The sequence below is a fragment of the Eschscholzia californica genome, unplaced genomic scaffold, assembly GCF_041429995.1.
Source record: "Eschscholzia californica isolate CP2 unplaced genomic scaffold, dmEscCali1.0.p SCAF_4, whole genome shotgun sequence".
Classification (NCBI taxonomy): Eukaryota; Viridiplantae; Streptophyta; class Magnoliopsida; order Ranunculales; family Papaveraceae; genus Eschscholzia; species Eschscholzia californica.
In genome coordinates, this window is record NW_028238461.1 from 39,354,406 (window position 1) to 39,380,030 (window position 25,625).

Genomic DNA, 25,625 nt, shown 5'->3' on the forward strand with positions numbered 1-25,625 from the left:
ATCCGGCCAAAGAATGGTGAATCTGGCCAAAACATGGAATCCGCCCATGAAAACTTAGATCCGGGCCAAAGGCATCCATCCCGTGCACGTCCCGAGCTAGGAAGCTTCCACCTGAGCCGTGCTTAGACATCTCGTGCAGCTGGAAAGGCATTCCGTGCTGTTGTCCGTGCTCTGTGCATAGGCTGATGTTCCGGCCGAAGCTTGCTGCTCCATGTCGCGCACGCTGCTGCTTGCAGCTCCCAAGCAGCTGCTAGACCTGAGTTGTTGTTGGCCGCGTCTAGCAGCTCCCGAGCTGCAGCTGCTCGTGTTGTTCCGGCACGGGAGCAGCAACTCGAACTCTTGTGTGCCGGCCTTTCTTGGCCGGCCAAGCTAAGGCCGGCTACTCCTCCTTCCTATCTTTCTTTCTCTCTCTTTCAAACTTTCAAACTCAAGAACTTCAACCCTTGAAACCTCCTTCCTCCTTTTCAAACTCAAGAACAAATTAGTCTAAGTTAGACGCTCCATATGTGCAATTTTCGTGTCACATCAGATATGTCGGAAATTTCACATGTTAAAGGATCAATTAAAGGGTGAGTTTGAGATGAAAGACTTGGGTGCCTCAAAGAAGATATTGTGTATGTGATACAGAGAGACAGATCTCCTGAAAACTGTTCTTGTCTCAGAAAACGTACATCGAGAAGGTATTGGAGCGTTTTTGGTATGACCGAGGCAAAACCTGTGAGTACTTCATTGGCAGCACACGTCAAGCTTTCGAGTGAACTGTCATCAACAACTGATGAAGAGATAGAGTACATGTCTCGGGTGTCTTATTCAAATGCAGTAGGTAGCATTATGTATGCAATGGTGTGCACAAGACTTGATATTTCACATGTTGTTAGTGTAGTAAACATATACATGGGAAGACCTGGGAGAGGTCATTGGCAGGCTGTAAAATGGATACTGCGGTATCCATTAGGAACTGCGGGCGTTGGTCTAGTTTACAAAATAAGGGCTGACACTTCTGGTTCGGTAGTTGGATTTATGGATTCAGATTTTTCGGGGGATCTTGATAGGAAGAGATCGTTGACAGGCTATACGTTCACACTCTGTGGGAGTGCCATTAGTTGAAGAGCAGCGCTACAGTCATTAGTAGCTCTGTCTACAACGGAAGCTGAGTACATGGCAGCAACCGAGGCGGTGAAGGAGGTAATATGGCTGAGTAGTCTAGTAGGTGATTTGGGCCTGAAGCAGGAGGTGACAGAGGTACACTATGACAACCAGAGTGCGATTCATTTGACCAAAAATCAAATGTATCACGAGAGAACTAAACACATTGATGTCAGGTATCACGTTATCAAGGACGTGATTGAATATGGGAAGATCATGATGAGGAAGGTTTCTACGGCAGATAATCCAGCGGATATGTTGACCAAGGCAGTTACAACTTTCAAGTTTAAGCATTGCTTAGACTTGATTGGGATTTCCAGATGTTGAGCCCTGGTAGGCTGGAGCGCCGACGACTCAAATGCGCTAAGCTATAACGGTGGCAGATTTAAGTCAAGAGGAGCATATTCAAGTCAAGGTGGAGATTTTTTGAAAGTGTCTTGAATATGTTGATATCGAACCTGGTTTACGACCCGCCAACCCGCTTACAAGGCAATGAGGCAGAGCTGATCTCCGGGACAGGGCTGGAATGCGTAGCTAGGCTTATGTCGGTTATTAGTGTTAGCATATCCATGTGTATTTCGGATTTAGAAAGAGAGAGTCGGTGAGGCTGTGTGATTAGGGTTTTTTAGTGGCTATATAAACTAAAACCCTAGGAGATATCAGTAGTCTAATTCTCACGAATCTTTTGTGTAACTTGTTTTGCTTATCATAGTGGAAATCATCGTGTCGTTGTCGCCGTGAAGTAGGTCTCACCAACCGAACCACGTAAATCTCTTATGTTCTGTGTGATTGTTCTTTATTTCCTATTGCTTCTTCTCGATTACTTGATTTCAATCATATTAAACCCCAATTGTCATAACAAGAGAGTCGTTCACTCGTTTTGCTCATGCCTTTTTCGAGGTAAGTTGATTACCGTTTATAGGTTATTTTAACCGATTGTAGAGAGGCGGTGATGATGAAGCGGTTGAGATCCACAGTGGTGGATTTAAACTGACATTTCTTAGTCTAAAGATATAAGGGTCCTCTTTGGAGATATCCCTTATCTTGGATACTTAAAAGTTACCTTGTTCAAGGACTTAGAGTCTGCAACAAGCAAAACCCTGGTTCTCGATCGCGTCTGGGACGTGACCTGGAGAGACCGAGTCTGTCTCGGACAAGTCTGAGACGGTTGCAGCTTCTGCCGGACGCGTCTGGGTCGTTCTAGGCATCTCGGTCTTGGACCGAGATGGCCTGGGACGTCTCATCCAGGGACACGACGCGTCTAGGCTACGTCAGGAATGTTTTGAGGCATCTCGATCTCCTTGACCGAGATGGCCTAGGACGTGCCCTGGGCCAGAGGCGTCTAGGACGCGTGTAGCCCATGGTAGGGCACAACCTAGCACATGGGCTAGGACGCGTCTAGCAAACACCAGGGCGCGTCCAACCTAGGCAGGGACGTGTTTGGCATGGCCTAAGTTGTTAGCTTAGGGGCGAACATCCTTGGGTCGTACAAAGGCACAATCTATGCCTTTGGCCGGGACAAACCCATTGGGCCTTGACCTTTCGGTCTTGGGCCTTTGACTGAGGCTTGTCCCAACCCTTTCCGAGATATGTCTTGATCCGCGAGCTGAGATTTTTCGGGCCTTAACCCGAGTGGGAGTTTTCAGTCGAAATTCCAATTTTTCTCTCGATTCCACCCAAATCTTACTGAAATTGTTTCAGACCACCCGAAGGCCCGAAGGAGGTTTTTCTTAAAATTAATTTTGGAAATCATAAAAAGTCAAACCAATTCTTTCGAAATTGACCCGGGTCCTTTGAAGTCCCAAACAAAATGTTTCTTAAATTTGATTTCGGGAATCATTAAAGATAAACCGAAACGCGCCATTAGCCAAATTCATCGAATTTAGACTCAAGGCGCGTACGTAACATAGAGATGTCGACAAAGTATCTCTCAGATAATCATGCATATATAATTGTTAGCCTTAAATGTTATATGAATGCATGTGATGTAAATGCAGGTACTAGTATGGTGATAGAAAGTTGTTTTCTTTCATTCTTGTTTTAAGCACGGATTGGTGCACGTTGTAATAATTTTAATTTCAAGTTTTATACGATCTGCGTATCGTTCGGGTCTTGTAAATAGAGTTTAGGGTATATGAGTCCGTTGAAGAAACTAAATGATGGGATCCTGATTCGAGTGGGAGAATTTAATGGAGGTTCTAGGATGGCGATCCATGCGAACTAAGGCGAAAATAAGAAGAATCTTAAGAAGATTAGATCTTTTAGGCCTAGGGGTCATACTAGGATCCATATGTGTTTGATTTATTTCCTCGCGCGCATTTACTTATTTATTTACGTTTCCTGTCGTGGATGTTAGTTAGGTTAAATAGTTTACTATAACACGTACTAGACAAAATGACGGATTCGACATTCATTAATGCAAAAGAATGGATTCGACATTCATTAATGCAAAACCATCAAACAAGAATCATCAAAGTATGACCAGTGAAAGAGTTTACTCACCTAGGACAACGGGGTTAAGGGCAGGGTCCTAGTCCGCTTAATTCCAAAGAAATGAGATCTTAGAATCACGTTATTTAATCAGGGACAGTTTTATATTAAATAATGTGGGAAAACTGATTTTTCCAAAATGATAACGAGTTTAAAACTTTGCAATTTTTTTGTGTAGTTTTAAGATGGCAAAAGAAAGCGGGTTCGACTTTTGCTCACTCCTTGACAAGGAGAAGCTAAATGAGCACAACTTCCACGAATGGGAGAGGAATCTAGGAATAGTTCTCATAATGGAAAACAAGTTGAATGTCCTAGGACCACCCATTCCAGAACTGGATGCTAATTCGACTGCCGAGGAGAAGGAGCATGAAAAACATGTCCGAAAGAGGGCAGAACCGGTAACGTGCCTGATGTTGGCAACCATGGAACCTACTATTCAAGATCAGTTTATTGACATGGATGCCTACACCATGAGCCGATAGGTTAGGGAATTGTTCCAAAAGGAGTCGAGATTTGAGAGGTTTGAAACCTTCAGAACATTGCGCCTCGAGAAAGGAAAACCAATTGGGTCCCATGTTCGCCAAATGATTAGACTCATAGCGAAATTGGCAAAACTGGGTTATGCTTATAGCCAAGAAACGACTACCAACACTATCCTTCACTTTCTTTATAGTGGTCTCAATGGATGGGATAAGACCTTAGAGGAACTTCATGCGATGCTTCAGACAGCTGAACAGAATGTAACAATAGTGGAACCAAAGAAAGAAGTTCACATGGTTCAGAAGGACAAAAGGTTCAAGAAAGGTGGAAAACAGAAGAAGAAACTTGCGTCCAAAGGAAAAGGCAAAAAGGTTGCTAAACCCAAAGACAAAAGTTCTCCTTCTGACACCAAGTGTTTCTATTGCGAAGGAAAGGGCCATTGAAAGAGAAACTGCCGTAAGTTCCTAGAGGACAAGACGAACGGAATATTGGTTTTCAGTTCAGGTATAAACACTAGCTGTTAATTTACCAAAATATAGTAAATTCTCATTTCGGTATTGCATACCTAATGCTCATATCATTATGAATGTATAGGAGCAGGGCACTAATCTAGATTAAGTTCTATTTTCTAGTAACAACATTTATACTAAGTATTGTGGAGAATTAATAAAGAAGTTTAGTTCTATATTGAGATCTTATAAAGTGTTAATTTAACAAATTTATACTAAAAGGTTCTACACTTGGTTATACATGTGGTAGATTCAATGGTAACAACTCGGTAATTAAGCATGCTTACCATATACAATGAAAGGATACGAAGTCGATGTAGACAACAAAAAGGAAGAACCTCGAGGCAAGAGCTGATGTAGTTGATTGTGTACAACAACTGTGAGAGTGGCTAAAGACACCCGGTGGAATTGTTGTTCACATCGGGTGTCTGTTAGCACTTAGTTCGATCTGGATTAGGGAGTTCTTTGAATTCGTCTTCTTATTCGAATTCTCCTTCTTTGAATCATCATCTATATTTTATCAAGGAAATAACCATAGTGCATAACTAAAACGATGATCCAAGCCGAGGCATCTGAGCCTACTTCCATAACTTCGAGGCATTTCTATTCTGTAAGATAGCCAGTTGCTATCTAAGAGAGTGGAAGACAAATTCTATTCGCCAAAAATGGCATATGGGCTTTACATAAACAAAAACGGTATGTGGGCCTCTTTTCCTGCACCCGTTCGAATACAACAAATGGGTAGTCCTGCTGAGTTAGCCTAACGAGGAAGCCCATCAATAGCTCCTCGTCTAACAAGTCTAATTTACCTAATAGACGTCTGACATTTTTCTTCAGACCATTTACATCTGGGATAGTGTAGATAGTAGTAGAGAAAAAAGAAGTTAGACATGTAAATTGCTCCTGATCGATTTAGGTGTCGTTTGGCAACAAGAAGTAAAAGTATACTATTGCTTTTAAAAAGTAAAAAATAACATAAAGTTAATTTAGCAAAACACTTGCTTATAAATCAAAAAGACAAAAAGTTAGATGGGCAACAACATATATATTTTTGTTGTCACTTTTTCACAAAATACTTTATTCTTCTTATCGTTCTTTCTTCTACATAAAATGAATTCAGATTTATAATGAGACATAATTATCATTCCGAATATATAAAAGTAAAATTCTTATGAAAAAAAAAACGAAGAATAATAGTAAATAATAAAGTAGAGATAGATGTTACTTCTACAAACAATGAAATGTTGAAGAAATAAATAAAGAGTAAACAACTCTATTCGCAAAGAAAAATGTTGTTATTCATTTACTAGATATATAATTCACTTTCACATTACATGCATTTAAAACCATATAAATATAGTTTTATCAATAAAGGTAATCGATAATGTGCAACAATACTGTGACGCATCATATATTTTGTCGCACATATCTCTCCTCCCTTCATGAGTTACTCCGAAAGACATCGAATTTTGAGCTTCAATTTCCTCGCTTTCTTTAGAAACAACAAAGTCTCCACTTTCATAAATCCTGAACATATCGTCCTTCAACTCATGTTTTCTAATAAAGTTAAGTAATGCATACGGTGCTATATTACGATATTTCTCTGCTCTCCGAAGACTAAAACGTGACATCATCTTTAAAATTGGGAAACGAGTTTTCCATACTCCAAGGCATCTTTCGATTACATTGTATGGAAATAAAATTGAAGAACAAGTTATCTCTTTATTCCTTTCTTGATCACTCATACAAAACACAACTTTATAAAGAAGAACTAAAGAAGGAACAAGAAACAAATTAGACATAAAAAGGCTTTGGATTATCATTTTCTAGTATTTTACTAAGACACGCTTTGTTTGTTTGTTTTTCTTGTGTAAACAGAAAACCTTTTTATAACTTCTACGCTTTTTACTAGACGGTGCAAAGTCCAAACCAGCAGGCAGCAGGAGGATCGAGGAAGAATCATATTAGCACGTACCTTTTTGAAATTAGGAACATCACTTGCAGACTTGCTGCAAAGAGATTTGAAATAGAAAAGAGATTACTTGATTGGAAGTATGGTTAGTATCTCAATTTCTAACTTCATCACCTTTACTGCTAGTACTAGTAGTACATCTGCCAACATCAAATGAGGAGGAGGAGGTATCTGGCAAAGTGGCAATGATGGTGTTATAGTAGTAATCCCTTCTCTATTCCCAGTACTACTTACTTATGAAGAAGTGGAGATGGTTTACAATTTTTAACGCAAGAAGACGAGAGGAGGCCAATGTGGAGTTGTTGAACAAAAAAAAGAAACCTAGGTTTTGTCAGGAACAAAACGAAAATTGGGTGCAAAGATAAGAGAAAAAAAGACATGACAATGGTGGATAATACTTGTGAATGACAACCCCTTTATCTAATGGTTGTTGGAAATTTGTAATTTGTAATTTCCTATGCAACTCTTTGTATTGGGAGAAATATTTAGATGAAGTCTTTTTTAAAGTAGAAATATCTAGAGAAGAATAGTCTAGAGAAGTTTGACTAAAAGATTAGTCTAAAATTTTTATTAACTCTTTGTAAGCCCCAATGTGGAATTCTCTAGTCTATACTAGTATGCATAAGAAGTACAGGAAGCATAAGAAGTACAAGAGAAGCAAATTAAAGATTGAATTGAAGAACTTATAAAGTAAGTTGTAAGAGTTGAAGGAGCTCTGTACGGGCTTCTAGCCCGTACATCTCCAAATTAATATAGTTAAATATATTACTATATGTCTAAATTTATTATAAATCTTATCTAGATATTTTCTCTCAAATATCGTCCCCTACAAGTGGTATCAGAGCCGAAGGTTCAATGTTGAGTCCTCCACAAATATTCATCCAAAGTTAATTGGAAATTGAAAAATGGGTGTTGGTGTATCTCCATATTAGAAAGGAGGGAAATGCAACGGAAAAAAGACGATGAATTCCTCACTATTGGCAAACAAAAAACTTAATGTACGGTATTCCCACAAAGAAGAAAAAAGAAACAAAGAGAGAGCAAGAAAAAAAGTGACTACCCAAAGAAAGAGTTTGTCCACCTGGTGGTGTGAATGAGAGAATCTCTTAAGAAAGCGAGACAGAAAAATTAGCAAAAAATATCAACAAAAAGAAGACCCAAAATGCAGGGTTGAGTTATAGCAATTAAATTCAGAACCTCTGAATCCAAGTGATCAAGTTCAATAGGTTGTGAAGAGCCTCTGAATCTAAAATTGATCAAGCTCGTATAAAAAAAAAAGTAAAGCATTTGCATGAAAATACGACCAAAGTTGTCGTTTGAGCACACCAGTGGGAAACGAAAAGTGGGATATTAATTCTTTTTATGAAGATTATGGAGAAAAAATAGTGATTTTTATTTCCTTCAAGGATGTCCTAAGTAAGATATTACAAAAGTCTCATTGCTCATTTAAAAATATGCTTCCAGCTACAGCGAGCAAATGCAAACAATATTGAGTTAATATTTTTGGTCTGAATTGAAATCAGAAGGAGAAAACCATCATCCAAAGAAGATTAATGCAGAAAATGGTGCTTCAAGAATTTTCAAAAATTCAAGGACCCGATAAAATTTGCAAATTAAGAAGGGGTGTTGGAAATTAGTAATTTGTAATTTCCTATGTAACTCTTTGTACTGGGAGAAATATTTAGATGAAGTCTTTTCTAAAGTAGAAATATCTAGAGAAGAATAGTCTAGAGAAGTTTGACTAAAAGATTAGTCTAAAAATTATATTAACTCTTTGTAAGTCCCAATGTGGAATTTTCTAGTCTTTACTAGTAAGCTTTATCTTTAGTATAAATAGAGGTAAGATGTGGGTATGAAGCACAGGAAGCATAAGAAGTACAAGAGAAGCAAATTAGAGATTGAATTGAAGAACTTATAAAGTAAGTTGTAAGAGTTGAAGGAGCTCTGTACGGGCTTCTAGCCCGTACATCTCCAAATTTTAATATAGTTAAATATATTACTATATGTCTAAATTTATTATAAATCTTATCTAGATATTTTTCTCTCAAATATCGTCCCTTACAATGGTTTTTTTTTTTTGTTGAAACCTTTATCTAATGGTTGCTTTTAGTAGTCAGTTACTTCAAATTTCAAATGTTACGAAATCTATCGTTATATTTTATTGAGAGAGAGAGATTTTTATTAGTTATTATTTTTTTGTTTATTTTCTCTTAAATTAGTTATTATTTTATTGAGAGAGAGATTTTAATTTCTTTTTTTAACCCTTGAAATTTATTTTGTTTCTTTTTTTCTTAAATTAAAATTTTTATTTCTAAAAAGAAAAATATTATTGTTTTGTAAATAGGTAACTTTATTTCTACGAAGGACTATATTTTAAATTTTGAGAAGGACTTCTAGACAATATCTATATAATAAAACAGAAGGGAAAACAATGACTGGGACAAACATCCTTTTTTAATAAAGCATATTGTCTAGAAGTCCTTCTCAAAATTTAAAATATAGTCCTTCGTAGAAATAAAGTTACCTATTTAAAAAACAATAATCCTTTCCTTCTTAGAAATAAAATAACTAATTTAAGAGAGAATAAACAAAAAAGTAATACAAAAAAATAATAACTACGTAATAAAAATCTCTCTCTCTCAATAAAATATCTATTATATAAAACAGAAGGGAAAACGATGACTGGGACAAACATCCTTTTTTAATAAAGCATATTGTCTAGAAGCCCTTCTCAAAATTTAAAATATAGTTACCTATTTAAAAAACAATAATCCTTTCTTTCGTAGGAATCAAATAACTAATTTACGAAAAAAGAAACAAAATAAATTTCAAGGGTTAAAAAAAGAAATTGAAATCTCTCTCTCTCAATAAAATAATAACTAATTTAAGAGAAAAGAAACAAAAAAAATAATAACTAATAAAAATCTCTCTCTCTCTCAATAAAATATATATATGATAAAACAAAGGGAAAACGATGACTGGGACAAACATCTGTTTTTAATAAAGGATATTGTTTAGAAGCCCCTCTCAAAATTTAAAATATAGTCCTTCGTAGAAATAAAGTTACCTATTTAAAAAACAAGAATCCTTTCCTTCTTAGAAATAAAAAAATCTAATTTAAGAAAAAAAGAAACAAAATAAATTTCAAAGGTTAAAAAATAGAAATTAAAATTTTTCTCTCTCAATAAAATAATAACCAATTTAAGAGAAAATAAACAAAAAAATAATACAAAAAATAATAACTACTAATAAAAATCTCTCACTCTCAATAGAATAATAACTAATTAAAATCTCTCTCTCAAATGTATAATAAAACAGAAGGGAAAACAATGACTGGGACAAACATCCTTTTTTAATAAAGCATATTGTCTAGAAGTCCTTCTCAAAATTTAAAATATAGTCCTTCGTAGAAATAAAGTTACCTATTTAAAAAACAATAATCCTTTCCTTCTTAGAAATAAAATAACTAATTTAAGAGAAAATAAACAAAAAAGTAATACAAAAAAATAATAACTACGTAATAAAAATCTCTCTCTCTCTCTCAATAAAATATCTATATAATAAAACAGAAGGGAAAACGATGACTGGGACAAACATCCTTTTTTAATAAAGCATATTGTCTAGAAGCCCTTCTCAAAATTTAAAATATAGTTACCTATTTAAAAAACAATAATCCTTTCTTTCGTAGGAATCAAATAACTAATTTACGAAAAAAGAAACAAAATAAATTTCAAGGGTTAAAAAAAGAAATTGAAATCTCTCTCTCTCAATAAAATAATAACTAATTTAAGAGAAAAGAAACAAAAAAAATAATAACTAATAAAAATCTCTCTCTCTCTCAATAAAATATATATATGATAAAACAAAGGGAAAACGATGACTGGGACAAACATCTGTTTTTAATAAAGGATATTGTTTAGAAGCCCCTCTCAAAATTTAAAATATAGTCCTTCGTAGAAATAAAGTTACCTATTTAAAAAACAAGAATCCTTTCCTTCTTAGAAATAAAAAAATCTAATTTAAGAAAAAAAGAAACAAAATAAATTTCAAAGGTTAAAAAATAGAAATTAAAATTTTTCTCTCTCAATAAAATAATAACCAATTTAAGAGAAAATAAACAAAAAAATAATACAAAAAATAATAACTACTAATAAAAATCTCTCACTCTCAATAGAATAATAACTAATTAAAATCTCTCTCTCAAATGTATAATAAAACAGAAGGGAAAACAATGACTGGGACAAACATCCTTTTTTAATAAAGCATATTGTCTAGAAGTCCTTCTCAAAATTTAAAATATAGTCCTTCGTAGAAATAAAGTTACCTATTTAAAAAACAATAATCCTTTCCTTCTTAGAAATAAAATAACTAATTTAAGAGAAAATAAACAAAAAAGTAATACAAAAAAATAATAACTACGTAATAAAAATCTCTCTCTCTCTCTCAATAAAATATCTATATAATAAAACAGAAGGGAAAACGATGACTGGGACAAACATCCTTTTTTAATAAAGCATATTGTCTAGAAGCCCTTCTCAAAATTTAAAATATAGTTACCTATTTAAAAAACAATAATCCTTTCTTTCGTAGGAATCAAATAACTAATTTACGAAAAAAGAAACAAAATAAATTTCAAGGGTTAAAAAAAGAAATTGAAATCTCTCTCTCTCAATAAAATAATAACTAATTTAAGAGAAAAGAAACAAAAAAAATAATAACTAATAAAAATCTCTCTCTCTCTCAATAAAATATATATATGATAAAACAAAGGGAAAACGATGACTGGGACAAACATCTGTTTTTAATAAAGGATATTGTTTAGAAGCCCCTCTCAAAATTTAAAATATAGTCCTTCGTAGAAATAAAGTTACCTATTTAAAAAACAAGAATCCTTTCCTTCTTAGAAATAAAAAATTCTAATTTAAGAAAAAAAGAAACAAAATAAATTTCAAAGGTTAAAAAATAGAAATTAAAATTTTTCTCTCTCAATAAAATAATAACCAATTTAAGAGAAAATAAACAAAAAAATAATACAAAAAATAATAACTACTAATAAAAATCTCTCACTCTCAATAGAATAATAACTAATTAAAATCTCTCTCTCAAATGTCCGTGCCCTAGGGCACGGGATATACCCTTGAAATTTATATAAAACAGAAGGGAAAACGATGACTGAGACAAATATACTTTTTTAATAAAGGATATTGTCTAGAAGTCCTTCTCAAAATTTATAGTATAGTCCTTCGTAGAAATAAAGTTACATATTTAGAAAACAATAATCGTTTCCTTCTTAGAAATAAAATAACTAATTTAAGAAAAAAGAAACAAAATAAATTTCAAGCGTTAAAAAAAGAAATTAAAATCTCTCCCTCTCAATAAAATAATAACTAATTTAAGAGAAAAGAAAAAAAATAATACAAAAAAATAATAACTAATAAAAATCTCCCTCTAATAAAATATAACTATAAATTTCGTAACATTTGATTGATACAAGTGTCCGTGTCGTAGGGCACGGGATATACCCTAGTCCTTTATTAAAAAAGGATGTTTGTCCCAGTCATCGTTTTGCCTTCTGTTTTATTATATAGACTAGGTATAACCCGTGCCCGTGGGGCACGGGCATGTTCTTTGTAGAATGAATAACAATGCACTAACTAAAGCCACCATATAATTTTTGTTCCTCTATTGTACAGTTCATCTCATAATTGAATCATAGAATAACAAACCGAGCTTACCTACAAGGACTTAATATATAAATGTTAGGACTACTTAAAATGTCATTTAGTCTCTCACTTTTAACTTTGTCAAGTGTTATTTGTATATGAACCTAAATGATAAGGGCAGAAACCTTTATGAGTTCATAAAGACATATTCCCAGAAAAACATTACTACTCGGCATAAATTATACCTCAAGAAATAATTGTATTCCTATACTGGTTTTCGTATTAAAATTATTTGGACGGCCATTAGTAAAGATATCCAAGATCCCAAACTTTGCTGGCCCTCTCTTGCTACCTGTAAGCATAATAACACAGATGAGAAATCAAGTAAGATAAAACAATAAAAGTTAATGGAAAATGGTGAAATGCCCGGCCGGGATTTTGGTCGGGCAAAGCATCAACGCTGAAAGTTAAGTACCCGAGTTGAAGAAGAAGGCAAGGAAATTGAAGCAGAGGTAGTTGAAGACGTAGTTGCAGAAGAAGCTGATGTAGTCGAGAACGAAGAAAAACCAACATTGTAAGTCATGGTGCCGTCTGGCTCATAAAGACCATAGTTTCTTTCCGGAGTCGGTCCCGGCTTCATGTTTTCATTAAATAAAGCAAACAAATAAATTTCAAGCCTCTGATTAGGTCTCAAAGGAGTTCCTTCATTTGCCATCTGCCTTCTCAACAAGTTTCTATTATAAACCTGTGCAGTTTGTACGGTTGCACCAACTTCATTTGTATCTCCTTTTGAGGGCCACCCAGTCTCAAAAACCCTAACTTCCAAACCTATACAACCCATTCTAGCAATAGCATTTATAACTGCATCAACCTGTGCATAAAGCATATTATCATAGTGTAACTTTGTGTATGGATCAACCATTCCTGAATTAGGGTTAAACAGAAAATAGTCTAAAGGTATTTTAGTTGGATCATCCATGTAAGCAAAATATGGGTAAGCATTGATCCAAATATGAGTAACCACTGTGACCACATACACATTCAATTTACTTTATATTAGGGATGAAGTCATCAATAATACCACTACTGGAAAGGATAACATATAAAAAATAGTGTTCTCATATTGATTCAAATACCTTTGAAAACTTAAATTTACACTTACAATTTGACTTAAAATATGACGAGTGCCACAGTGAGGGTTGTGACAACAAATTTTCATGGGTAGTACATGAAGAAATAAATCAAAATCTAAGTCGGAGCAAAATGTGAGAACGATGAAAATACGAAGAAAACCCATGTTACATATCATCATTCTGAGCAATAACACAAGATAAAATAGTTTTAAATTTCGCTTCCATGGATTATAGAAAGAAAGCAGTACAAATTTGATATCTTTGAACAAGCAACAAAGATATGTGGTATAATTCATCCCTTCCAACAATGATAGTTTAAAGTACATAAAATTACCTTATATTGAAATCGCTTGAATCTTGATTTTGTATTTGAATTTTATCAACCTTCCTCTCCAAACTCCTTTGTAAATCTCTCGTGCACATCGAGATCAGATTTGCTAACCGTTGGCCTTTGGCTTGCAAGTACTTTGTCGAAATCTGTTTTCATTAAGGGCGGTGGAAGGATGTACAAGAAAAACGTTATAAGTTAAGTAGCATTTTGAGGCATTCACTTTCTTATACACAATAATATTACTTTTCGCAGATGCAAAGGGGGCGTTTCCTGTGACATGTTTTTACAAATGTATAATATCTGCATACATCTAATCTGACAATTCGAGATTAAAATAATAATACAATTTTCCCGATATTCTCTATGGAAATATATACACGATTTTATAAATACGGTAACAGAAAAAAAGAATTGGCTAAGCGCAGATTAGTTTTCTGAAAACGTCTTTTTAGATCACATAGCAAACGGGATATATATACACGATTTTATAAATACAGTAACAGAAAAAAAGAATTGTCTAGGCGCAGATAAGTTTTCTGAAAACGTCGTTTTAGATATCAAAGCAAACAGGCTATATATACACGATTTTATAAATAAGGTAACAGAAAAAAAGAATTGTCTAGGCGCAGATTAGTTTTCTGAAAACGTCTTTTTAGATCACAAAGCAAACGAGCTATAACTTTCGAATTGAAAATCTGATTGGTGAAGCATTCTTGAGTGCTATACCTTCGCAACAAGGCCTTTTGCTGCAAGTTCTTGCACAGTTGTCTCTTGTCTGAACTGCTCCTCGTTGTTTTGGCCCACATGTCATTACCGGTTTTAATAAAGAACATGGCATCCTGTGTTTTCCGAACAGGTTCCAAGAGAACATCTTTAACCTGTTCATGAAAAGAATAACTGTCAACTGCTTTTACGAATAAAATAGTGAAGCGAGTAGGAGTGTTATACTAATGTGAATGAACAATGTCAATCACTTACACAAACGGAGACACCCGAACCTGAGAAGCCCTCTGTCTTGTAACCTAAGTATTCAAAGTCACTCAGTCAAGTTATGAGGTGTATCGCCTTGATGAACAATGCCAAGATTCATGAATTCTTCTGCCATGATGCATTAAAAACAATTATAAACCGTGATCCCTAAACCTCCATATTGAGATTGAAGGCTTCTCTTTGGTCGTAAACCAGATGTGAAAAACCAAGAAGCTAACTACAAAAACGAACCTTGGATTATGTTGTTCTCCAGCTTCCAGAGTCCTGTTGTTGTGTGAGAAACCCTAAACCCCTGAACCTGAAATCATTTTTCTGCCATGATAAAACAAAATCCTAATCAATTTCATGAAACAAAACCCTAACCCTAAATCAATTTCATTAAGAAAAACCGAAAATCCCCGAAATGAAAGAAGAATGAAATTCGCCTGCCAAGATTGAACCTGAAATAATAATCAATTTGATGAAAACCTATTGAAGGCTTCACTTTGGTCGTAAACCAGAAAACCCAAAAAAGAAATGAAATTTGATTGAAGATTGAAGAGGTGAAGAAATGAAACGCGGGAAGCAGAAGATAATACGGGAAGATACCATAATCAATTTCCGCATCAGTTTTGTAACATCTGATCATCAATTTCTTCATCAATGTTGTAACGCTGGAGAAGTGGAGCATAAGGGGTGAGGAGAGATAACTGACCAGATTAAAGGGTTTAGTCACTTTTTTTTGTTTTAGTGGGTCAATAAATCAAGGTGGGTAATAGATCTGAAAGTAAATAATGTATCAAAATTGCATTGGACGACCGGATTTGTGTTTCGACTTGTCCCAGTCAGCAAAAAACTTTGTGTTTTATATAATAGACTAGGTATAACCCGTGCCTCTGGCACGGACGCTCTTGTAGAACATTTTGAGTGCTATGAAGTGGTGAATCTCCTATTATCAAAACTAATTTGTTTAGCACAAACATAACATATTTATGCTCTTCTCGTCCATCATTTGATGATGTTTGGAAATAGATTGATGAAAATTTGACAACAAAGTAGACAACGATCAAGATTCACAAACAAAAACCTTATTTTTTCATACGGCAAAGACTGGAGTAATCAACATGAAAATGAATTGGAACAAAATTCAAATTCATTTTCGAACGAAGTGACCACACTGTTGCATTCATTGATTAAAGAAATTGACTGCTGAGGGAAAAAAAAAACTACATGGATTTTATAGAATCTCGTAACCAGGAAGTCGTTCCTCGTTATACCAAATTAAACGACCCCGCTGATTTCTTTGTAAGACCACATTACCTCAGCTTTAGTGATTCTTCTCATTCCATTCACCTAGGAAGCTGGCTCCCTCATTATTTGTCCCAGATGAGAACAACCTCAGAAACATTAAAGACAACAACGAAAACAATGTATTTCTTTTGAAAAGGATAGTATAATGACCGCAACTCACGTTCATTATAGATCTTTTACATATATCTTCTTTTACCTGCTCACATGAGCACTACAAAGCATCACATTTTGCGTTGTGTCCAGGATCATTAACGTCAAGTAAAGAACCCACTTTGATATGCTTCTAGGCCTTAAGTTTCCCATCAACACCAACTGAAAAAAATTTACTGCATCTTATACACAAACATAGAGACCATCAGTGGAATAGAATCGATCAAGCAAGTATTGAAGATCAAAATGATTAACCGTGCTTACATTTGTATTTTCTTTGTAATTGGGGTTTAGGAAATAAACAAGGACTTTATGACCTCTAAAGGTACAGTTGTTGATTCCATCCAAGTTCGACATCTATTATGCATACATGGCCTAACCATAAACCATGGGAGAGTAAAAAGAGGAAAGCCTTGCCATATTTAACCATAAAAGACCCCATTTTTGTTCCACTCACCTTGTATCAGTTTATCATCTCCACAAGTTACCATTGTGCAGAGTATTGCTTCAAAATGACAGAACATTATATATCTGTAGGAACATATATGTGAACATTATCGAAATCCAAATTTTCATTTCTAGCTAGCTATTAAGACATAAAAATCACATATCAGAACTCCAAATTTGGCCAAAGATTGTTAAGCGCTTGATGGTCATATATGGGAACCAAAAATTCTATAAATACTAACCCTACACAAAGATTCTCGTATCGAGCTGAGCAGGTGTTATTCAATATCTCTTCAAGTCCACTATGCATTCATTATCTTCATTTTTTTTTGTGTTGAAGGAAAATGTGTTAAATAATCGTGTCTGACTATCAAAGTGAGTTTATCCATTTTTTATCATTATGTAATGACCAAGATAAAGTTATTTACTTGTGACGGTGGACTTATGGTTCAGAGATGTTATGGTGTCAGGTCTGTAATTAGGACTGTCTTATCTTGAACTACATTTTGAAACTGAGGTTGAAAATGGATTTGATCTGATTCGACTCCACACATACAAAGAGTTACCAGAACCATTATATTAGTTGAGCGTCACATAAGACTCAAATTTACTTGACCCCTCACATTTAAGCTCCACTATGTGATGGGCATTAACAAATCAAATTTTTTTCTTCAGAAAATAACATTACTAATCCAGTGTTCAACGCCTACACATTTAATCTAAGAAAAAACAACAGGTATAAAATTGCACTGACATAAAACATAGTACCTTGACAACCAGATCTCACCAACGGAATTCAGACTGAACATCAGCAAGGAACAATCTTTTTTCTTTTAGCTTTCAAAACACCAATTTCTTTGGCTTGAGCATCAGCAAGGAACTCATTTTCTTTTCCAATTTCCAACTCACCATCCTTACCCAATTCCTTGATGCATGCTCAGACTGCAAAACTCACCAACTTTATACAAACAAACTCAAACAAAATCATCCCATTCAACATTACAAGTACTCGACATAGCCACACAACTTTAAGTGATTTACTTCAACCCACTCTTTTCGTAACAATAAGAATATTTAATTAGATAACTCGTATCAAAGAATTTTGAGCCATTTCCTTCAATCTAATGAAGACAAATTTGAGTTATCAATACTAATATGATTTGAAAAGAGGCAAATTATAATACAACCATGTATGCCAAAAATTCATTTTGAATCATTTTGAATAGAAATGAACAAAGAACACTGCAACCTGAACATAATTTCATGTAAATACAAAATTCAATATGAAATCATATAATATAAAGTCTTGCAAATTAGAGAGAAAGGGATAGAATTGAGAAATTGAAAAAGTTGATTAGTTAAACATACCTTCATGTAGCCACTAATAAATCTACAAAACAAAATAGTAATTGTGATGAAATAACATATTCAGATAGTACAAATTAGAAAGAGAAATTGGGAAGAACAACAGAATCAAAATCGCAATGAAAGAACAATAACAATGAGCATGTTCAAGTGGTACAAATTAGAAATTGGGAGTACAAAAACCTAAAGATGAAATAGGAATAAGAATTAAAAGTGGATAAATCTGTAACTGAAGGAGTTACAATTTCAGAGGAAGAAAGAATAGTGAGCTACATGAAGCCGATAAGGAGCCGTTATAGTTCCAGACAGTTTAGGATTTGATAGATGAAGAAATAAAGAATTTGATAGATGAAGAAATAAAGAAAGGAAATCAATTTCTACCATTATTCATAATCGATTTGTGTCATTATTCGTAATCAATTTCTGCCATCAATTTGTAACGTACCAAGAGAGGAAGAAGAGCCTTTCTTCGGTGAGGAAGATAACGCGCGAAAACATCTTACCCACCAGATTTAGGGTTTCCAGGAAAATATCTGACCGACCAGATTTAGGGTTTAATTCACTTTCTTATATTTAGTGGGTCAATAAATTTGTTATTTTCAGGGTGGGTAATAGATCAAATGGCGAGGATCGTATCAAAATTGAAACAGACGACCAGATTTGTCTTTTGGCTTGTCCCAGTCAGCAAAAAACTTTGCGTTTTATATAATAGATATTAATATATGTCTAAATTTATTATAAATCTTATCTAGATATTTTCTCTCAAATATCGTCCCTACAATGGTTTTTTTTTTGTTGAAACCTTTATCTAATGGTTGCTTTTAGTAGTCAGTTACTCCAAATTTCATTTTGATGGTGGTGCATCCATGAGTTATTTAGGAGTGAAGAGATGGAAGCTTTTCTTTGAGGAAGGAAGAGTAATTAGGTGAACAAACCCTAATAAACCTCCCTCCAAATGTAAACTTCCCTCCAAAACGTGAAGTTTTTTGGCCCTTCCTCCGTGTAAAATGACTTCAACATCAAGTCACAAGTTAAAAATATAAACTTTAAAAAAAGTAAGTTTTTGACTTAATTGAAGTAGAACATTTTTCCAGCCAAACTAACTTTTCTATTTTTTTTGTTTATATAAGTTAAAAAGTAACTTATTTTAGCATTCCCAAACGACACCTTATTTTTCATTGAATGTTATCTTTGGTGGGGGTTATTCGTTCAGAACTTTTATTAGATCTTCAAAGTTCTTAAGACCCTTGAAGTTTGGCGTTATTGCTTTCGACCTTTTTTTAAGAGCTTCGATGTTCCGTGTTATTGGTTCAGACCTTTATTTAAGAATTTTAAAGTTTCGTGTTATTGGTTCAGATCTTCTTTTAAGAACTTTAAAAGAACGCGTTATTCATTTTTTTAATTAAGAACTTTTAATTGAAGATCTGGCCAAGGTACTTTTCAAGACAAATTTACTCATAAATTAGTCAAATTCAAAGATCCACCTAAACAGGTGGATCTTTGAAATTCCTACTTTGGTTGTACCTAAAAATTATTGTCAAGCCCGTTTGTTGGGGGTGCGGGACTTTCTTGTTAAGGTTTTTTCTGGATTGACTCCTTGGTGTCACCGAATTCTCGCTTCACATAAATATTTTTTTTCTTCTTATCTCTTCAGTGGCATTAATTTATCCTTATCTCAAATCTCTCATGTTTTTCCCCCTCGAACTCCTAATCTAATTTGTCTATCTCCGCAGCATCCACCTCTTATAAAAAAATTATTTTTTTATATAAATAATCGATTTTTTCCTTTTACTACTTTTTATGCGAGTCGAATAAGTGTATGTGTTTAGTATTTATTTTGGGAGTCTACCTTTTTATTTTCTTCTTAAATTCTAAAATGATACTTTGTACATAGAAATTAAATATTATTTATTGGAAAATTATACGCCAATAATATAGGAACATCTGAAGCTTTCAATCTAAAATAATATTTTAAAGTTTAGCTCTTAAATAATATAACGTTCGTTGTAATCTCAAACATTAGTTTGGACGGCTTAGATTTGAAATAATATAAGTTTGATTTTAACAAAAAATTCCGGATTTTCAAAATTTCAATAAAAGGTTCCGAACTTAATGATCAACGACTTTAATGTCCCGGACATGTTTGTAATTGTGATTGTGGGTTATTATTTTTCTTATAAATAGTTTGACGTTGTATATCCAATGATCAAATAAATCGGCCCCCTTTTATTCTTCCTTTGTAGGCTTCCTGTGAGGTCCTTTGGTTTTGAGGTCCGAAGCGAGGCTTTGCTCGTTTGCCCTTCAGGGCAAGCCATGTACAATTATTATCGGCTATGTTATGTAGCAAGTACATATGTTGGTAAACTAATAGGGGATTCGTGCTCAACCTATTAGTGGGGTTATTGACCGATGAAGAACGTCACTATTGAAAACCCAGGGAGAATGCCTCACCACTCCCAGGCAAATTCGGGTTGGGGTGGCCGGGGTACAGCGGGAGAGTAGCCGGACATATGCTCATTTTCCTTGTAAATATATCATGACTTTGAAACATGAAATGATGAAAAAACATGCAAACCGTAATGACTTCAACATAAACTTCCTGAACATATAGTACCAATAAGAACTGCAATTACAAGATTACTCCATATGATTAGGTATGGAAATCATATATAACAACATTCCTTGCTACCAGTCCCAGACACCAAAAGAAAGAAAAAAACAGATTATGAAACAAAAAACAGAAAAGTTACCACATCCAAACTCCATTATCTACAAAGTATATCATTTCATTGCACTAATTGAAGTTATCAGACACCTTCAAATCGCAGCAGATGCATTACCTCAAGTTAGAATTTCAGGCCAGGAAGAAAAATGGTTATTTCATTAAAAAAAAAAAAATTAATGAAACAGTTTGTTTCCCCAAAAAACTAAATGTTGGAAATAGAGCAATTGATAATTATTGGGACTCATTAATTATTTAAACATCTCAGTAATATAGAGAAAATATTCTTTCTTCTTTTTGAAGTATTAACTACTACTTCTTTATCATCATTAATCATGGAGGTTTCTCCTAGAGAAACTAATGAGACAAAAGCTGTTCACATGAAGAATTACCTGATCAAATTTCAAATTCGAAAGGCGTTCACACTTTCCATCTTTTGGGTCACAACGATAGATATTTTCGAAAGCATAATCTACAGAGAGTATAAGTTGGCCACTTCTTGTGATGGCCAATGGTTGAAAGATGGAGTGGGAGAGAATGGTGTTTTTTGGTATGCTGAATTCCCTAATCCAACTCCAGTTGAGGTATTTGTTTTCTTGTAAGCCTTGATCTCTAGTAGTAATATTAGTGTTGTTGTCCATTTTGTTCTTCTTAAATAACCATAAGTCAATACTATTTTCTTTTTTTTCGGTCGCGCACAACCAACCATCCAATACAGAGAGTGAGGATATAAAAGACTCAAACTTAGGATTAGTAGGGAGGATACTGAATTCTTCATTCTTCAAATCAAACGCATAAATGGAACGACCATCATTAGAATAGTCCGGAAAGTGAAGAGCTCCATTCGCAAGTGTACCTAAGCTACTAGTAAGCAACAAGAAGGGGATTACACCTTTGTTTCTCCATTTTCCACTTCCAAGAGAGTATACCTCTACATGTGACTCTTTTTCGAAACGGTACCGTGTGATTCTGACAACTTTGTATTCATTAGTTGAAGGATGGTAGCCGAACCCTGTAGCAATACTGTGAACTTCATTCTGAATGTTAAGTTGTGGTCCGTACGGAAGATGAATGTATTCTCTAGTGATAGGATTACATATATTGATTCTAGAACCACTTACTTTTTTATCTTTTAAAATATATTCATTAAAACAAACCAAACCATTACATGAACCAACAATGAAACTACCCATTGGGACATAACTGTTTATCTTTTTATATCCATTATAAGGATACCCAGTAAAGCAAAATTGGTATTTTGTGTTACTACTTGATGAATTAGACAAAAAAAGAAGATTCACACCTGGCTCACTGTCTACATCATTGTGACTAGAATGGCTATGGTTACCATGAAGTTGATGATTGAGGTGCATACTGATGAAGTTAGTGTCAGTAAGAATAAGAAGATTTCGCCATGTTTTTGATACTACTCTGCACCGTATAATTGATTCCGCCGGTAAGCGAGAAAATATGTCAAGCATCAATTCTTGTGGGAGAAAGTTTTCCATTAATTATTTGGTGATTTGAATTACCTTTTGCTTGCCCTTCAATATATAGCTAGCTGTAGGGTATGTATGATGAGTTTTAGGGTTTAGAGTTTATTATGGTGGCACCAATACTTTTGGGAGAAGATCCGCCATTATCTGGTGAGAGGAATTAGGTGTTGCTTGCGCTATAAATTCTGGCTAGCTTTAGGGTTTATATGGGCATATGGCAAAGGTGGAATTTAATTATCTGGCGCTCCAACCGCCCATAGCTTGTGACGTGGTTTGTAATATAAAAGGTGGGGGTTTCGGTAAACGCATTACCAAAAGGTGTGGTAAAACGTGAAAGGGCAAGAAAGTAATATTGAAAATATCGAAGTTAAATCTAACGAAAGTGGGGGGTTTCAGTAATTACTAATAAAAGTGGGGGGTTTCCATAAACGCATTATCAAAAGTGGGGGGTTTCAGTAATTCTCCCTTTCTGAATCAGTCCCTCCAAATACCCGATATTAAAAAGAAGGCATTTTTATAATTAGAGTGGAATGCTTTGATTCTCGGGAGAATTTCTGATGTAGACGCAGCGGAAATATAAAAACGATAAATAAAGTAAACGAAGAATGGTAAAATAACTGAATAAACTTAATAAATTATAAACTTTGATTTGGTTTTCTCTTCAATCTGAATAATAAAATAGACTAGACCTCCTTTTATAGGATAACAAACTTTCCTAGATAGACTCAAACTAGGATTCCTAAAATAATAAAATACTCAAAACATAGAAACTTCAAAATAAAGAAATATCAAATTAAAGTAACTTCCTAATCCTATACTAACTAGGACTACTATTATTGCCGAATAGGATGTGGGCACGCGTGGACGTGGGCCCACATGTTATGCGCCTGCATCAGCACTCTGTTCCCAAGAAGGTTCGTCCCGAACCTTTTCGATGAAGAAAACCTTTTGATGCACCCGCAGATGATGAACTTCGCCATACCGATCCTTAATTCCCACTTTTCACGAAATTTGCTGAAAATCCGTAGAAGACAAATCTGGACCATACCACCAACTATAAGCTGAATCATATAATGCCAAGATACTCGCAAAAACAATGCCAACGTATAAACGTCCAATAAATTTAGACATCGCCCGTCGTCCTTTAAATCGATGAAAGAACCCACATATACTACCTTAGTCGATATATGACAAAATTTAAGTTTTGTAGCGGAAATATTTCGTGTAGCACTAGAATTAGAAGATGGAGGTGATGGTGAATATGGCAAATTTTGCATTGAATATGGTGTAGGAAAAATTTTATAATTCGAAACAAGGATGTCTTCTCCCGGAATTGCATATGCATCAAATTATTCGTCCGAACATGGTTTCTTCACATCACGAATAGAAGTTAGGTTTGATGAAGAAAATTTACTTCTTTCTTCTTCCTCGGTCATTGAGAGAATTTTGTTCCTTTTTCCTTGAACTTCTCCTTCAATATCATCGATCTTAATGACTGAAGTAACTTCGGAGAACTGTCTTCTCAATTCAATTTTTGTTTCTACACATGACAAACTTTCATCGAGAGGAAGAAAACCATACCTGAAAATACTTTTCAATGTATCCCAATCATCAATGATCGATTTTCTTTGATCAATAAGTCTCCATTGCATGGCATTGAATTGTTCATAGATTCTTTCGGACATATGTTGCTCAACCAAAAAAACTTTATCATTGTCATGAACTTCTTGATTTCTGAACCAATCTTCCATGCGTTGAATCCAGAAATTTATATGGAATTGACCTTCGAATAGTGGAATTTTAGAAACTTGATGAATTTTTCTTTCATCCTTCCGATCCATATAAAATTGAATTGTATCTCTAATTGGATCCCAACATAAACGTGGAAAATTTTTCCAACATTCAAGAGGAGATGTATCCATAGATTTTTTTTTTTTTTTTGAGAAATAAAAAAAAAATTCCAGAATTTTGATGGCTCTAAATACCACTTGATGTAGACGCAGCGGAAATATAAAAACGATAAATAAAGTAAACGAAGAACAGTAAAATAACTGAATAAACTTAATAAACTATAAACTTTGATTTGGTTTTCTCTTCAATCTGAATAATAAAATAGACTAGACCTCCTTTTATAGGATAACAAACTTTCCTAGATAGACTCAAACTAGGATTCCTAAAATTATAAACTACTCAAAACATAGAAACTTCAAAATAAAGAAATATCAAATTAAAGTAACTTCCTAATCCTATACTAACTAGGACTACTATTATGGCCGAATAGGATGTGGGCACGCGTGGACGTAGGCCCACATGTTATGCGCCTGCATCAATTACTGAAACCCCCGCCTTTTGATAATCTGTTTACTGAAACCCCACATTTTATTAGTAATTACTAAAACCCCTATGGAAAGGTGAGTTTTCATGGGTTTTCTTCTTCATTCTCTATCTTCTTCAATCTCCGTATATCTCTCTTTAGTTGTTGTTCTCTTGTATAATTACCTCCTGAACATGAAGAAACCCCATTTCTGAGCTAGGGCTTCACGAAGAAGGATTTTTGGGAGGGTTCCAAGTTCGATTTGAGGGGAAACCACCACCTAGGGCTTCATCATCTGAGCAAGGTGAGTTTCTGCCCTAAAAGTTGAATCTTTGCCCTAATTTTTTCTAGTTTCTTAGTTAAAACTTAAAAGTGCATAACACCAAACACATGTCGTAATTGGCAATTACCCAATTCAAATCTACAATCAATGTGGTTAGTTATGATCGTCGATGACCATGATAGTCGGACGGAATTGGGAAATTGCTGCTATCTGTGGAATCCAGTTACTTTGGAGAAGATTCAGTTACCCTGGTCTTAAATCCTCGTATACTGTTTCATCTTCTAAGACCCCAAAATATAAACACTGATCTTGAAATTCTTCATCTAATAAGGTCCCAAACACAAAATGATTGTCTAACACAAACTGAATGTAGGCATTTTTTTTGAAGTTTGCTTTGCATTTGTATAATATGTTTGGCTTGTTTACTATTGTCTCAGAAAATTCTTGGACCCGTTCTTGAAGGGATTCAGTGAATACTTCGCGAGTCGTTTCCTGTGGTGAAAAAGGCAGCCATCCAAGCAGGTGCCTTTCGGGTGCACTATAGGTGGATATCACATGAGCCTTTCGGGTGCACTATAGGTGGATATCACATGAGCCTTTCGGGTGCACTATAGGTGGAGCTGATCGTACGACAGTTCTTGTTACTAATGATAGCGAGGGCAATGAAGAATAATGTGCAAATTGTGATCCAAAATGTTTGAATAATCGAGACCAAATGTAATGAAGAGAGCTGATTTTATGGCTTGTTTTGTTTACTGAATCAATGAAAATTTGCCAGGTTTAAAAGAAGCTACAAATAGTAGACACATTTAGATTAGTTCATTCTGTCCATGTCCATAGAGAA

At 34.5% G+C, this 25,625-nt stretch overlaps 2 protein-coding genes and 1 long non-coding RNA gene across 5 annotated transcripts; all 3 read right to left on the minus strand.

The window, feature by feature from the left end:
• Positions 1-12,252: 12,252 nt before the first annotated feature.
• LOC147544597 (glucan endo-1,3-beta-glucosidase 14-like) lies at positions 12,253-15,414 on the minus strand. 2 transcript variants are annotated; one of them, XR_015223636.1, is made up of 7 exons: positions 15,303-15,414; positions 14,946-15,026; positions 14,703-14,822; positions 14,451-14,602; positions 13,728-13,870; positions 12,736-13,131; positions 12,253-12,612 (listed from the first exon to the last, which is right to left on the minus strand). XR_015223636.1 is itself a non-coding variant. In XM_086636157.1 (2 exons), the coding sequence occupies exons 1-2, from the start codon at positions 13,237-13,239 to the stop codon at positions 12,526-12,528; spliced, it is 591 nt and encodes a 196-aa protein (XP_086492283.1). In that variant the 5' UTR covers positions 13,240-13,319; the 3' UTR covers positions 12,442-12,525. The 2 variants fall into 2 exon arrangements, 1 of the variants encoding a protein (XP_086492283.1); XM_086636157.1 differs by lacking the exons at positions 13,728-13,870; positions 14,451-14,602; positions 14,703-14,822; positions 14,946-15,026; positions 15,303-15,414 and having other exon boundaries at positions 12,442-12,612; positions 12,736-13,319.
• A 351-nt stretch (positions 15,415-15,765) lies between these two features.
• Positions 15,766-18,573, minus strand: LOC147544598 (uncharacterized). Of its 2 annotated transcripts, XR_015239610.1 has the most exons (3): positions 18,412-18,573; positions 17,970-17,991; positions 15,766-17,543 (listed from the first exon to the last, which is right to left on the minus strand). It is a non-coding gene; the product is annotated as an uncharacterized LOC147544598 (long non-coding RNA). The 2 variants fall into 2 exon arrangements; XR_015239609.1 differs by having other exon boundaries at positions 17,970-18,448.
• A 1,815-nt stretch (positions 18,574-20,388) lies between these two features.
• On the minus strand, positions 20,389-22,196 carry LOC147544599 (F-box protein At3g07870-like). Its single transcript, XM_086635737.1, has 2 exons — positions 21,081-22,196; positions 20,389-20,565 (listed from the first exon to the last, which is right to left on the minus strand). The coding sequence occupies exons 1-2, from the start codon at positions 22,194-22,196 to the stop codon at positions 20,389-20,391; spliced, it is 1,293 nt and encodes a 430-aa protein (XP_086491863.1).
• Between the last annotated feature and the right edge of the window lie 3,429 nt (positions 22,197-25,625).

Bases quoted from the DNA above. Each gene is read 5' to 3' on its own strand.
- LOC147544597 (XM_086636157.1), bottom strand. From the start codon at position 13,239: ATGGATGATCCAACTAAAATACCTTTAGACTATTTTCTGTTTAACCCT. The intron at 12,613-12,735 runs GTACTTAACTTT...TTATGCTTACAG, and splicing joins TGCCTTCTTCTTCAACTCGG to GTAGCAAGAGAGGGCCAGCA.
- LOC147544599 (XM_086635737.1), bottom strand. From the start codon at position 22,196: ATGGAAAACTTTCTCCCACAAGAATTGATGCTTGACATATTTTCTCGC. The intron at 20,566-21,080 runs GTAATTCTTCAT...CTATATGTTCAG, and splicing joins CGAATTTGAAATTTGATCAG to GAAGTTTATGTTGAAGTCAT.